At 39.7% G+C, this 14,958-nt stretch overlaps 1 protein-coding gene across 2 annotated transcripts; it reads left to right on the forward strand.

Moving 5' to 3' along the window:
* Positions 1-553: 553 nt before the first annotated feature.
* LOC308077768 (uncharacterized protein) lies at positions 554-11,698 on the forward strand. Of its 2 annotated transcripts, none has more exons than XM_080418686.1 (6): positions 554-697; positions 4,385-4,530; positions 5,307-5,359; positions 6,100-6,197; positions 7,158-7,359; positions 9,565-11,698. In XM_080418686.1, the coding sequence occupies exons 2-6, from the start codon at positions 4,386-4,388 to the stop codon at positions 10,951-10,953; spliced, it is 1,887 nt and encodes a 628-aa protein (XP_080274812.1). In that variant the 5' UTR covers positions 554-697; position 4,385; the 3' UTR covers positions 10,954-11,698. The 2 variants fall into 2 exon arrangements, with proteins under 2 accessions (XP_080274812.1, XP_080274813.1); XM_080418687.1 differs by having other exon boundaries at positions 4,385-4,512; positions 9,565-11,697.
* Positions 11,699-14,958: the final 3,260 nt, after the last annotated feature.

A 14,958-nucleotide genomic window follows, 5' to 3' on the forward strand; every position in this document is an offset into this window, starting at 1 on the left:
GGTTTTGTGATGTTCTATATTGTCCGAATCAACTTTGTTTGCGTTCGTTTATGTGCTAAGACAGTGACTTTGAGAGCTGTTTTACCGTACAATGTAAGTCAATGAGGAGCATATTTTGAATTATCAATTTCTAATCAATGGAGCAATTATTTTTGATTTCTTGTCCACCTTTGGAGTTACATCGTGGCAGGGTAACTACACAACCCAAACCTCGACCAAAGTGGTCTTGCCCTTTAAAAGGTCTACGCTAGTGCAAACTTAGCATACATGTGTCAATCTCAATTCAAGCCAATATTGTGTCTTTTAGTGACATCTGTAAACAATTAGAAACAATTAGGTGACAATTAGAACAAGCCATTATCAAAAATGAATAAATAAAAGTATTACAATACAAATTGGCCTTTGCTCTATGTGGAATATTCCGATACAAAGGTTTTGGCACAGATTCATAGACAGGTTGAACTGGTCTGACTTTAGACTGGTAGGAAGGAAGAATTTGGAGTATATACACCCCCGCTGGCAGTGGCCCACGATGTCACTGCGGCTTGTCAACGGGACGAGAGCGTGTGACTGTCACTGTCACTGAGTGTTTGCGAGGTGCTGGAGTTTACATGTAAACCCACTGGTTAATTTCAACACTAATCTTCAGCGCTTTGACACTTTCATATCGACTGTCACCCTGTCACTGGTAAAACAGGTGAGTAGCATCACTGGTGGATGAAGTACTCTTTTATTTAAAATGTTTAAAGTGGCACTATGTCACTTTTTTGATGTGACAATTTTGTCCAGTCTGTATGATAGAATATGTTAATACAATATTATATAACTTATACAATTGGGGGGGTTGTATTTTGTCCCCCTGCTCTTTGAGACGTTTAGATCGTGTCAAAGGTCATGTCTAACCTATAGACACAGGATCGGACATGAATTTCGACCTGATAGTCAATATTAAATTTATCCCCATGAGCAAGCAGGCAGGCTCTATTAGCTCTGTGGTAAAAATGTCAGCACTTGTGCAGGAAACCGGGTTCGAATCCGGGCTAGAAGAGGACAGTTACATAGTGCAGCTTTAAAAGCAGCAATGCAAAAAGACCCCGAATGTCCCATTGAACAAGCTTTTTCAAAAGGTTTTGAAGTTTGTTTAAACTAAATCAATTAAAAAAGTTCTACAAGTGATCGGCTATTTAGGAGTATAGACCACGTTTAAAATAGGGCTCAATTGGATAATATAGTTTAGTAGTAGTATTCTAATTCAAAGTAACTTGTAACTGTCGTTTACAAATAACTATAGTGGAGTGACAAGTACAATATTTGCCTCTGAGGTGTTGTGGAGTAGAATAAAGCATTGAAAAATGTATGAACATACCCAAGTAAAGTTAAACTAAAAACTAAAACCCTGAGCAAATGTATTTAGTTACTTTCCATCATTGAGTAACATTGATGCCACATAGAACATATTTCTCCTTCAATTTCATTTGATGTGATCAGAAGTTTCCATTAATAACAACTAATACTGTTAGCCACAGAGATGCCATATAAAGGTATTGAGAATTAAAATCTGACGTGGGTTGCAATTCAGGAAAGGATTCATGGAAAACGTACTCAGCTACAATATGTCCACCACACATTGATCACTGTATTGTTTTTACATTTGATTTATTAGTAATTAAATACATTTGCACATTTAAATGGTAAATGGCACATTTATTTAAATAGCACCTTTATCCAAAGTGCATTACAGCGTACTCATCAGGAGCAGTTAAGGGTTCAGTGTCTTGCTCAAGGACACTTCAACACCCACACAGGGGGAACCAGGGATCAAACCGAACCACTGGAGCCGAAGCGGCCGCTCTATCCCCTGACCACTGTCTGCCACCCCCTAGAATTCCTCCTTTGTATTTAACCCATCCTATGAGGAGCAGTGGGCAGCCACGGCCTCGGTCAAAGGCCCTGACAGCTTGTAGATTTCCACACCTACTTTCTGTGGACTGGTGGCTATCGGTAATCATTGCTATATAGAGCAGGGGTCTTCAATAGGGGGTCCGGGACCCCTAGGGGGTCCTCGGAGCTACTACAGGGGGGCCACCAAATCTTTATCTGATAGGATTTTTTTTTACTTTAACCACTTGAACCTAATAGCATCCCTATTCTGAGGAGAACTTTAGCCACAAATATCGCGCTGCGTTGTTCTTGTTTGTAGATCGGCTATTTTCGGCAAAGAGGTTTGGTGTAGAGGGGAAAGAAGAGCAGACCAAGAACAGCGCCAACGTTAAAGTTGACTAAGTATTGAGGGTTTAAGTTGTTAAAATGTCTGAAGAATGAACATGAATCCAATACAACGCCACACAATGATAGTGTTGTCAAACAAGTCTATGAAACTATCTATGAATTCCCTGAAAAAGTTTAATCTGCAACACAATTTTATACAATATGTATGAGTTCTCTCTCCTAATTGGATGAAATTGCTATCCCGATCAGAAAATGTATATTTTCTGTTTACTAAAGAGCTGGGGAGACTGAACAAACATTCTATACAGCAATGATTACTATCACAATATAGAGCTATTTATTACTTAACAAACACCATCACTTGCTGCACCTTTAATGTCATCTGATGTTGGATTAATCAAACGTATGAGAACTATACTAGATTCAGTACATTTAACCCATTAAAACCAGAAAAGCATCTGTGTCATTTTAGATTTTAGCTATGTATAACATATGTATTACATTTTAGACTCTCAGGATTTAGAACAGTGGTTTAGAACAGTAGTTCTCAAAAATAGCAGATCTACAAGCTCACAGCGCAGCTATTTAAAAAAAAAAAAAAGAGAAATCTTGACAGTGTTTGAAAAAAATTAATGAAAAATAATTCTCTTTCGGGGGTCCCTGGCACAAAACATTTTCAGATGGGGGAGGAGGGGGGTGGGGGGTTCCGCAGCCAAATACATATAATTTTGGGCGTCCTTGGCACAAAAAAAAGTTTGAGAACCACTGATTTAGAAGCCATTTGTAGAATCAGCCTCAGGTCTTAAGGGTTAAATGCAGCGTGAACAGATTTGTCTCCAGAGTTTTGCATATTTGCCGTGCAGTACATTTCTCCTATACAAGTATTAATGTTGTAGACGGTCAACATTCCTAGAGGTGTACGAATGGAAGCGTAACAGTGGCTGCATTGATATGTGCTGTTCACTGTTCAGCATGGCATCAATGGCATGCTTTATACCGCGACAAGGCTGACATCACTGAGGAATGAACATATGTGTAATTTATTGTTAAAAGCTTGTTTTTGTTTGACAACCGTCGTTCAACAATGGACTGAGTCATTGTTACAGGATTGTCTGTTTGAGCTAGAGTTTGTGTTGGGTCAAATGGAACTGTACATTGTGTCTATCCTGCAGTCTTCATGAGTTCTCTCTCCTGATAGATTAACACTGGTATCCCCACCTGAAAATACTTTTTTTTTGTTTACCAAAGAGCTGGAGAGACAGGGAGACCACTGTTACCGAACAAATGCTCCATAGCAATGATTCGAATATAAAGCTAAAATTTGTTATTTTAACAAATACAATTTCATTTCACTTTCAAACATGTTAGCTGTAATTTTAAAGTATACTCAGGCTTTTGTGAGCACCCTGGAGAGTTTAAGTTGCTTGATTCAGTATTTTGATATTCTATATTCATTTTATCAGACACGCCCCCTTCCACTCCATTTGAACCATGATAGATTTGTCAAAAACACCTGTGCTTGGTTATGGTGACTCATACTGGCTCACTAATATGTGAGGGGGCCATGTTTTTTCGATTTACATTGTTATTATTATTAATTATTTATGTATTTTTAATGTAAAAAGTAATAAAAGCACGTCCCCCTCACGCATTAGAAGGACAATATCGGTCACCAAAACCAAGTACGGGTATTTTCGATGAATCTAACCTGCATGGTTAGTTTAAAGTTATAACGGGTTTGTATAGGAATGGGGCGTGTCTGATTAAATTAATATCAAATATCTAAATACTGAATCAAGCAACTTAAAAACTGTCTGTGGTGCTCACAAAAGCCTGAGTAGACGTTAAAATGACCCCAAACAAGTTTGAAAGTGAAATATCCCTTTAACCACTTTCACTTTCAACATTTTTCAGAAATAGCGAAAAATATCAGACCTAAGAGTTCGGAACGGGTCGCAACTCAACACTTTGTGAGCTTGTAGATCTGCTATTTTTGGCTCCTTTTGCATGACACTATTGTATACAACGAAGTAGGGCATTAATTTACGACAATATAAAATATTTAAAATAAGGAGTTACAAGCTTTTCTGTCCAACAGCGACAATATGCATCATTCAACAAAGATATCAATCAATCAATCTTTTGTGTGTGACAGCATGGCCCATGGGGAGGTGCAGGAGCGTGAGGACCTGAGTGAGGACACCTTCCTGAAGAGCCTCTACCTCTACATGAAGAACAGAGACACGCCCATAGAGAGGATCCCTCACCTAGGATTCAAACAAAGTACGCACACACACACACGTACGTACAGGGTACGCGCACGCTCGCAGATTTCACATCTGTATTTGCGTTCACATTTAACAAGAAATTCTTGAACAATAGTAGTTGCACAAGCTTTGGGAACTCAACAACAAGGATACAGATCACGTATACAGGAAGCATCGTCTCCTCTATGTGTGGCGACTGCCAATTATCACAGACACTCAACATTTTGTTCGCTTGGGCATTCCTGCAATCTGCAGGCCTCTCACAACTCATTTATGGACGTTACTGAGGCTTCCAAATATGAACACATGCAGTTTACATTTGTAACCAAGCTGTATAATAGCATCCTTAAGACGTTGGCACGTTGGTAAGGAATGCCTCTTCCAGACTGTGGTCGAATGTACATCCCAAATGGGCCCCCCAAATAATTGGCAAAACACTCAGATTTAGATAATATAACATTAATATTTTAATGAAAGTATTTTTTTCCCGTTCTTTAAAACATGTGTGTTCATTGTGATTAATAGGAACTGGTTCCATTGACCCAAGCCAGAACACAATCAATCGATTGATCATTAAAATAAACATGCTCTCAAAATGCACGCTGCCCACCCACCCATCTGCCACTTAAGTGGTCAGATGGGTGGGCCCTGAGTGGGCACACCTGTGCATGTTGGCAAACACTGGTCTAGATCTTGAAACATTAATGAACATGTGCAAAGAGGAGTTTTCCAATGAATGTACACTGATAAAATACGAATATATTGTCCTCTTAATGGAATGTTTTTTAATAGACTGTTTTATGTTTTCAGTTGATTTGTATGTGATGTACAAGACCGTCAAAGACTTGGGTGGATATCATCAGGTAAAACTCTCTACATATAAGCCACATAACTGTTATTTGTTAAGGTGCAGTAGGTGATCTTTTTCTCTTATTTTTTTTTCTTAAATACTTATTACATATACATTCTGTAATTATTGCTATATAGCATGGGAGATAGTAATTATGCAAGGGATAATCAATGGGGAGCGTGTCATTAGGGTGATTAGTCCCCTTACTTAACACTAGGTGTAAAGTAACTAAGTACAACTCTCCACTACCAGGTGTAAAGTAACAAATACATGTACTCTCCACTACCAGGTGTAAAGTAACTAAGTACATTTACTCTCCCACTCCCAGGTGTAAAGTAACTACAGTAAGTATGTACTCTCCCACTCCCAGGTGTAAAGCAACTAAGTACATTTACTCTCCACTACCAGGTGTAAAGTAACTAAGTACATTTACTCTCCACTACCAGGTGTAAAGTAACAAATACATGTACTCTCCACTACCAGGTGTAAAGTAACTAAGTACATTTACTCTCCCACTCCCAGGTGTAAAGTAACTAAGTACATGTACTCTCCCACTCCCAGGTGTAAAGTAACTAAGTACATTTACTCTCCACTACCCGGTGTAAAGTAACAAATACATGTACTCTCCACTACCAGGTGTAAAGTAACTAAGTACATTTACTCTCCCACTCCCAGGTGTAAAGTAACTAAGTACATGTACTCTCCCACTCCCAGGTGTAAAAGTAACTAAGTACATGTACTCTCCACTCCCAGGTGACGGCTCAGCAGATGTGGAAGCAGGTGTACAACACGTTGGGGGGGAACCCTCGCAGCACCAGCGCAGCAACATGCACCCGCAGACACTATGAGAAGTACGTCTGAACTCGGGGCTCATTTATTCACCCGTTTCCTAGGCTGTGTGTTTTCCACTTCCTGTCGGATTTCATTGGATATCATTAGTCATCTGACCAGTTTCATTGGATTTCATTGGATCAAATCGACAGGAAGTGGAACACACACAGGAAGTGAAAAGCCTAGGAAACAGGTGGATAGGCCTCTATTCTGCCCTACAATGGCGGTGGACGCCAACAAATAGCTGATCTACAAGCTCACAACACATCACATGAGCCAGTTGTTCTCAAGAGTGGGGTCCGGGGACCCCCAGGGGTCCTTCAGGGGATACCGGGGGTCCCCAGCAAAATGAAGTATACACTTTCAACATTGTAACCTTATTTTATGTATTAAGACAGTATTCAAAATGTATCACTATAAAATGCAAAATGTCATTGTTACAGTTATGTATGTTTGTTAGATTGATTGAATAAATACATAAAACAGAGTATTATCTTGTCGAGGAGCCCTAGAACAAATGTATACTTTGTTTATTGGGTGGGGGCATTTATTGCATGTGGCATGCATGTTGCTGTGAATATGTAATTATAAGACATGCTTCCATTTTGCAATGTATCATCCAATTTGCATAGGGCTATTGATTAATAATCGCATAATTGAGAAGCATGTTTTTAGTTTTTATGTATACTTTGCAGAGAAAATATGTACGCATCCACTTCGTTCAGATGCAGGTGCGTTGGACAGTGACAAATGAAGCAATCGTGAACAAATATTCATGAACAAAAATCCCACACTCTGCTCGTGCTCAGCGGCATCAGTTTTATTCAAATTAAATTGAAACGATGTTTCGGGTCCCCCTGGAGTGTCTAAAGAGTGTCTATCAGGTTTTATATATAAAGAATATAATATACTTATCATTGATTACATTGATTAGTTTGATTAACTGTAATTATAATTTTCTTCTTCTTCCCCGCATGCAGGCTGCTGTTGCCATATGAATGTCACGTGAAAGGAGGAGAGTTGATGAACGCGTTGCCACAGCATCATCATCATCATCATCTTCATCCTCATCATCCTCCTCCTCATCATCATCCTCATCAGTCTAAAGCCTTCTATGTAGGTGGATGCCATGAGGAGGACGGCCAGAGACCAGCCAAACGCAGGCCTTTCCTCCCTTACCGGGTAATACTAGGATGCTTTTAATCAGACAACATACACACTGTATAACACGTCTCTGTCGGGTGGAAACCTCATTATCGTTAGCCACATAGCATAATTGCCTAAGTAATTTTTTGGCCAAATAGTCATTTCGGCATTTTCTGACTCTACTCTCCTAACAATGCTACTTCATTATGCCTTATTGCCTATGTCCTCTGTCAGCCTATCAGAATGCTTGTTACATTCTAAAATCACTTACTGCTGATGTAATTTTATGTCAACCTTTTTGACTTGGGCAGAAATTCTTTTTGAATCTAACAAGCTTTCTGATAGGCTGAGGACATAGGCAGCAAGGCAGGGTGACCCAGCTGTGTTATGAGAGTAGATGTAGGCAGAAATAAATAAAGGCAAAATGTGTCTTTTTTCCCCTCATGAAGTCAACTAGAATCTAGTTGACTCACAAAGTCATCTAGTTACTATAGATGACTTAGTTATAGGCAAATAGTGATTTTTGATTTCTCATTTTCTGAAAACCTTAAAAATATGACTAAATGCATATTTCATCATATGATGGTGTTGCTAACTGAAAGTTTTTAGATTAAATATCTGTTATTTTCGTCGAGCGATATGGCGTCATATGAAGTATACATTCAGGCTTTAATGAACAATGAATGAATATATATATATATATATATATATATATATATATACACACACACACACACACACACACACACACACACCTCTTTTCTCCTTATGTAAATGTATGATGTATGATACCGGTAGTTACATAAGGACACCTGTTTTTACATGAATTGCTCTTAGTCATTCTAAAAGAGCTCTTCTAATGTGAACAACAACAATGAGAAGTAATGCATATAATAATAGAGGTCTGAGCAGTAACCTGTAATCATTCACGTCTCCCAATGTTTGACTGATCTAAATGTTTTAGCTTCTTGAACCCTTCTGCCTTTTGCTGAAGGCTTTGGATGTAATGGTAGGCTATAATTCATAAGGCAAGGCAAGGCAAGTTTAGTCGTACATTGCACGGTTCAAAAAGTCTTTACATAAAGCATTATAAGCTAAATAAATGCATTATAGAAGGACATTTTAATTCAGTAAAAAAAATAATGAAAAGTTAAAATGTGTTAAATAGCTCTATATTCTGATAGTAGGCCTACTCATTGCTATAGAGTGTTTGTTCAGTAAAAGGAGTCTCCCATGTCTCTCCAGCTCTTTATTAAACAGAAAATGCATTTTCAGTGCTCTCTCCTGATTGGCTTAAATATTGTCACCTACCTGAAAATGTACTATATTATATATATTATTAAAAAAGAAATAGCACAAGATCAGAGATGCATTTTGTCCCTAAACTATTCAATGCTTTATAAACCAATAGTAGTATTTTTAAATCAATGATTTGACAGACAGGGAGCCAGTGTAAAGATCTAAGAAGTGATCCACTTTCTTGGTATTTAAAGGACTCGAGTAGCAGCGTTCTGAAGTCGTCGGATCGATTCTTTTTAGGTAGACCTGTAAGGCCACCGTTACTGTAGTCTACTTAAAGGAGAAATCCGGACATTTTAAGTGTTATCTTTGATGTGTCGTTACTCACCTACCGACGTAAACAGTGGCATTGTTTATTTCCAGAGATTCCCCTGTCGTCATATTTTCAACCCCCTCCGCTAACGCTAGTTGCTTGTTTCTATACCTGGCAACACCAAGTTGCCAGGTTCTGGAGAGAAACAAGCAACTAGCGTTAGCTCGTTCGTCATTAGCGGTAGCCTCTCAGGAACTTTCACTGCATGTTTGACTATCATGAGACTCCACAATGAGTAGTAGTAGAGAAAAAAATAACTTTCCATCGGTTATAATAGACGAATTTCCCTATGACACGCGCTCCCATTATGACAACGGAGGGGGTTGAAAATATGACGACAGGGGAATCTCTGGAAATAAACAATGCCACTGTTTACGTCGGTAGGTGAGTAACGACACATCAAAGATAACACTTAAAATGTCCGGATTTCTCCTTTAAGATGACATTTTTCTAACTATTTGATGTAGCATTAAAGATTGAAGATTCAAGAAACGTTTTATCCCAGCTAACCACAGCATTTATTTGTTTACTGAAAGTTTTCCCTCATACAAAGTAATTTATAAGCATTAAAAGCGGCAAATAGATCTGTTTCTGTTCTGAATGTCCACTTTGTTTTTTATTTTTGCCAGAACCCTCGCTTCCCGTCAGACTCTCATATGAGGGCGATTCCTCTGCCGGGCCAATACCCTCACTACTTCCATCCGGGCCAGCCAGTCCTGCCTCCTTATGTCCCCTTGTCTCCCTCAGTCCCCTTATCTCCCTCAGTGAGGCCGTCACATGGTTCCCCGGTCCCTCGCCCTGAGCTCCCGTACGACCCCTCCCCTCCAATCCCGACAGAGAGAGTGAAGCATCCGCTGGAACAGCTGCGCTACCTGGCGGAGCAGTACAAGTCTTCATCCGGTTTGGCTGAGCCCCTGAACCTAAGTGTGAAGGGATCGTACCCCGACGCCAACCTCAACCCTGCGTCATCCTTCATGTCTCCTCCGTCCAGCAAGACCCCCAAGTTTTTGAACAAACCCTCTCCTCTGTACCCTCCGAAAGGGATAACGAAAAACAACGCGCTATGTGAGACACAGGACAAAGAAGCTGATATAGGGAAGTGTTCCTCCTTCACAGCGCAATCCTTCCCCCCGAATGGCAATACGGGCGATGTCATCAACCTCACATCGCTCTCCTCAGCACCCTCCAGCATCTCTGCATCTCCATCGGCGCCAAACGCTCCGACACCTCCGATGAGCTGCAAGGGACGAGACGCCGCGATGGCCCACACCCCGTGCTCGCCAAAGACACAATTTAAAGTCTGGCCAGGTAAAGAGACAGAGCAGAGTCCCAAAGCGAGCTCAAGGCCACACAGTGACAGCCACGTACTGCCCAGCCCCCCGAGAGACAATGACGGGAAGATGGAAATTCAAATACCGCTGTCTCTCCTGCAAGACTTCTTTAGGCACTGCAGGCCCTCTGCCACCATGCATGGGGCTTCTCAGCTTCCTACTTCTACTCCTGTTCAAGAGGCAGACAGCAGAGGTAGGACATGGCACAACAGCTCTGTCAGCTCAGATCCATTTCCCACCAATATGAACATTCACAGTCATTCTAACAACAAGGACAGCAGCTCAGCGATTGAAGATCTGAGCCGGAAGCAGAGGAGTGCGCCGAACCCCGCACCAACCAGTCATCCTTACACTAGAGTCCCTAACCATTTTTCCAGCTACAGACCATCACCGTTGGGGGCATTTCCCAAAGACCCTTGGGATCAGCAGGATGTTAGCAAGCCTTACAACTTCAAAGCTGCTAACGGCTGGCACCCGCACAACAGAGAGAGCCACCAGGCTCACCCTGTTCAAATGAAAATCCACTCTAGTCCCCTCATCACTGAGCATGACTTTGGGGGCCCCAGATCCCCAGCCTACAATGAAAGCACGCAACAAGAGAGATCAGAGAATGGCCCTTCAGCGGTGCTACACCTCACCAATGAAGAGTTAATGAAGCTGAAGAGAATCATCTCTACCTCACCATGAGTTTCACACCTGAGACGTTTTACATACTGTACATGATAAACTGACATTCCAAAAGAACACAATTGTACTGTACATGTTCTACCGTTTGTTTTTCTTTTTTCTTCTTTTGAAACACTAGGCCGATGCCTGTTGGGATCATTATCATAGTACTTACGGTTTAATACCATTATTATCTAGTTTTTTTTTAATTGCATCCGGCAGGGGAACTTACGTTTTTTAAGAGGATTCGCGGATTTATCAATATTTCTGTACAGCCACTGATCTGACAGACTTCACACCGGGCATTGCACTACCTTGGCTCTTCCGCGACACACACGCCATGTTTGAAGTCGACTGGTCTGACAGTTCTCGAGATGTGCAGCGGACAGATATGCAGACACAGCTTTCACACATTTATAGAAGGATGTGTGATATTTGCAGGTGTATAAGTTGCAGCTGTTTCTGTAGTGAATAATACAATCGTCACTATGAATCTCAGGATTTTTTTACTGTCGTTTTTTAAGTAATTATTATGTATTTATGATTAATATTTGTATATAGTCAAGAACAAAATAAATAGTGTGCCCAATGTTGATGTTGATTAAAGTGATATTGTTTATAATGCCAGTTGAAATCAGGCTATAATAGTATATGAAGCATTCTGAAAACGATCATAAAATAAATACATTGCAACAACAATATTTTATGTTGAATAGTGGTTCCAAATGTTACTCAAGTGATGTTTTACAAACAATGTATGAAAGAAGTTATGTTATGGAAAATAATGCTCTTTTCCTGTCTATTTTTTCAACTATTTGGGGTCTTCAACGTTTTTCAGGCCAAGAACCCCTTAGCTGTGAGTGAGTGAGTGAGTGAGTGAGTGAGTGAGTGGGTGAGTGGAAGCAGGGACATATTATTATAAAATGGTGTTGCCTGTTATACTTTTTTCTTTTGAGAAAGACTTCCCTGTAACTTGATAAGAGGCTTTCAAAGCTAGCTCACTATATTTAGCTCATTGTCTCATTAATGTCTGTTGACAGATTTGAAACTGGGAATTATTCCACAGGTTTTTCTTTTCAGCGACAATGGGTTTAGAGATGCGAGGCTAGCTTGGAATTATTCCACAGGCTTTTCTTTTAAGCGACTATATGTGTTGAGAGATTTAAGGCTCTCTTTCAATTATTTCACAGGCTTTTCTTTTAAGCGACTATGTGTTGAGAGATTTAAGGCTATCTTTGAATTGTTCCACAGGCTTTTCTTTCAAGTGGCTATGGGTTGAATCCAAGTGCTTCTGCAGATTTGACGGCTTCATAGAGCAGTGGTTCTCAACTTCATGATTTTGGGCGGTCCCCAGATGATAGTAAAGTGACAATTTAAGGACTTTTAAGATCTAAAATAAAACAATAAGAAAAGAAAAGAAAGCAAATAAAAAGACCATTACTGCGTCAAAAGTAATCAACATACTATACTATACAAACTGGTCAAACATTGGCCAAATTGTCAAAAACAATAAGAAAGAGGCAAACATTGTGAAAAAAGCTTGTAGATCGGCTATTTTCACAAATGTATGTGTGGAACCGAGTCAAACTAAATGTAATGCCTTGACTCCTACAATTCCAAGTGCTTGTCAAGGTTGGGGGGTCCCCAGTTCAAATAAGATTATTGTGGGGGGTCGCGGCCTGAAAGGTTGAGAACCATTGTCATAGAGCACTATCATCAGTGTTCTGTAAACTAATGCATTTCTTTTGTTAGCTTGTTTTTCTTGTTTGTTTACGCATTAGCTCTGCAAATAATATGTTGGATAACCAAGTATAAATCAGGCATAACATGACATTAACTTGAAGACGAGCCAGAGGTGATGATTGGGTATGTGTGTTGGAATGCCTACGTGGAGACGAGGAACTCTCAGCAGAGAGTCAGATGGCATCAGGTGATGTTTGATATGAATGCCAGATTACCAGATATTACCATGCCAGGTGTTACTGCCATGTGTTGAAATATGACAGGAATGAGGATATGATGATCACTGAAACCAGCAGGCTATTGCTATTCCAGTACATTAGAAGACATAAATGTCCAATGTGGACGGGTGCTCAAATGTCTCCCATACAATCAAAGTTGTTGACAGCTCAGGTATACTGTAGTAGTGGCTTGTTGACTCACATTGTATCTATAATTAGTTGTCACTCTCTCAAATACTGGATCACAAACATTTTGTAAGACACCTAATTTGTTTGTTTTTTTGCTTTCAAGTGAACATTTCACATGTCTAGTAAACACAGCAAATCTGCAATCTGATTTGATTAAAGTTTGTATTTGAATATGTTTGAAAATGTTCACCTATGCCCCAAATGGAGATTTACAATTTTGGCATTTAGCAGCCACTCTTAATCCAGAGTGATTTACAGTAAGCACGGTAAACACAAGGTAATGCATCAAATGCATAGACATATAAGGATCATAGGTAAACCAAGAACCTATCATCAGTCTAAACAGTACAATATCCAAAAAATAAATAATCTGTACATTGAAACTATACAAACTATAGGATCAACAAATGAACCTGGCATCCGTCTACATATCATGCTATCTAAATTACATTTTAGCCTTTGCATAAACCTGCAAGGTCGTCATGGCTAGGTCAAGCGCTACGGGCTAAACTGGAGTCTGAAGAGTTGAGTCTTCAGATTACGGCGGAAGATTGGGAGATGCCAGGAGGTATAAAAGTCGTTCAAATCAGGACCAACTGCATAATTGCAGATACCGATTTAATCAACAAAGTCTAATAATGGCCATTAAATCGACCAAACCGATATATATCGATCAGGCTCTAGTCTTCCATTTCCAAAATACTACACCTTCCAACAGTCTTTTCTTAATTACATGTTTGTGTCACCAATGTGTCAAACAATACTGTGTGATCTCATCTAGTCTGTGGTTTCAGGCTGACGTAGTGACGTTACACATTATACAGTGGCTGGCTAGACGGTTTGAATGACAAGAAATCTTATATTTAATACCACAGAATCAATTAGTATGATGGAGAGAATGATGTAGGTTATTTTAGGACAAACACTGATGATGCTGAAGTGGAAAGCGGTGACTGAAAGCAGGGAATGACAGTATGTCAGGTATGTGTGGGGAAGTGTGCCTTTGCAGACGGTGGAAGTCTTTATATAGCCATTTTTTAAGCACCAACGAGTGCTTTGTGTGTGTTTTAGCAGTGGTGGAAAGTAAATAATTACATTTAATCAAGTACTGCACTTAAGTGCAAGTTTGAGGCACAGTAGTTGCACACTTTCCTTGCATATTTTCATTTTTCAATACTACTTCACTACATCTCCAGGGCAAATATTGTACTTTTTAGTCCACTTGAATTATTTGAGGGCTTTAGTTATTAGTTACTTTAAAGATTTCGATTATTACTAAAGCTTGTCCTGTATTGAGCTTATCCATGCAATGGTCACTGAGTTATGGTCATGTGAAGTGTTAAACACTGTTGTAACCCTGCTGTAGCACCCCATATGTGTGCAATTTAGGTTTGGTGTGGCTATATGCTCTCCACTTCCCGTCAAGGTCTAATCACAAGCTCGCCACATCGCAATGCGTTATGAGGTTGTTGATCAGATATTTGCAAAGGATTTTTGACAAATTTGGAAAGATATGAGAACTTTTACTTTGGTACTGTACGTACATTTGTACTAAATCTGATTTTAAATACAGAACTTTTAGTTGTAACAGAGTCTTTTTATATTGTGGTATTGCCACTTAAAGCGGCACAATGTAACCTTCTTAATGAATCAAATGTAATTTTGTCCAATCTATATGGTAGAGTATGTTAATACAATATAACTTATACAATTGGGGTGGTTGTATTTTGTCTCCCTGCTCTTCTAATGAGACATTTAGGTTGTGTCAAAGGTCATGTCTCACCTATAGACACAGGATCCGACACGAAATTTGACCTGATGGTCAAGATTCAATTTATCCCCTGAGCAGGCAGGTTCTATTAGCTCAATGGTAAAA

The sequence above is a fragment of the Gymnoscopelus braueri genome (assembly GCF_963280865.1).
Source record: "Gymnoscopelus braueri genome assembly, chromosome: 22".
Lineage (NCBI taxonomy): Eukaryota > Metazoa > Chordata > Actinopteri > Myctophiformes > Myctophidae > Gymnoscopelus > Gymnoscopelus braueri.

Excerpts from the sequence above, each read along its gene's own strand:
- LOC308077768 (XM_080418686.1), top strand. The coding sequence starts at position 4,386 with ATGGCCCATGGGGAGGTGCAGGAGCGTGAGGACCTGAGTGAGGACACC. Across the intron at positions 4,531-5,306 it reads AAGTACGCACACACACACAC|TTGATTTGTATGTGATGTAC; the intron begins GTACGTACAGGG and ends TTATGTTTTCAG. Across the intron at positions 6,198-7,157 it reads ACCCGCAGACACTATGAGAA|GCTGCTGTTGCCATATGAAT; the intron begins GTACGTCTGAAC and ends CCCCGCATGCAG.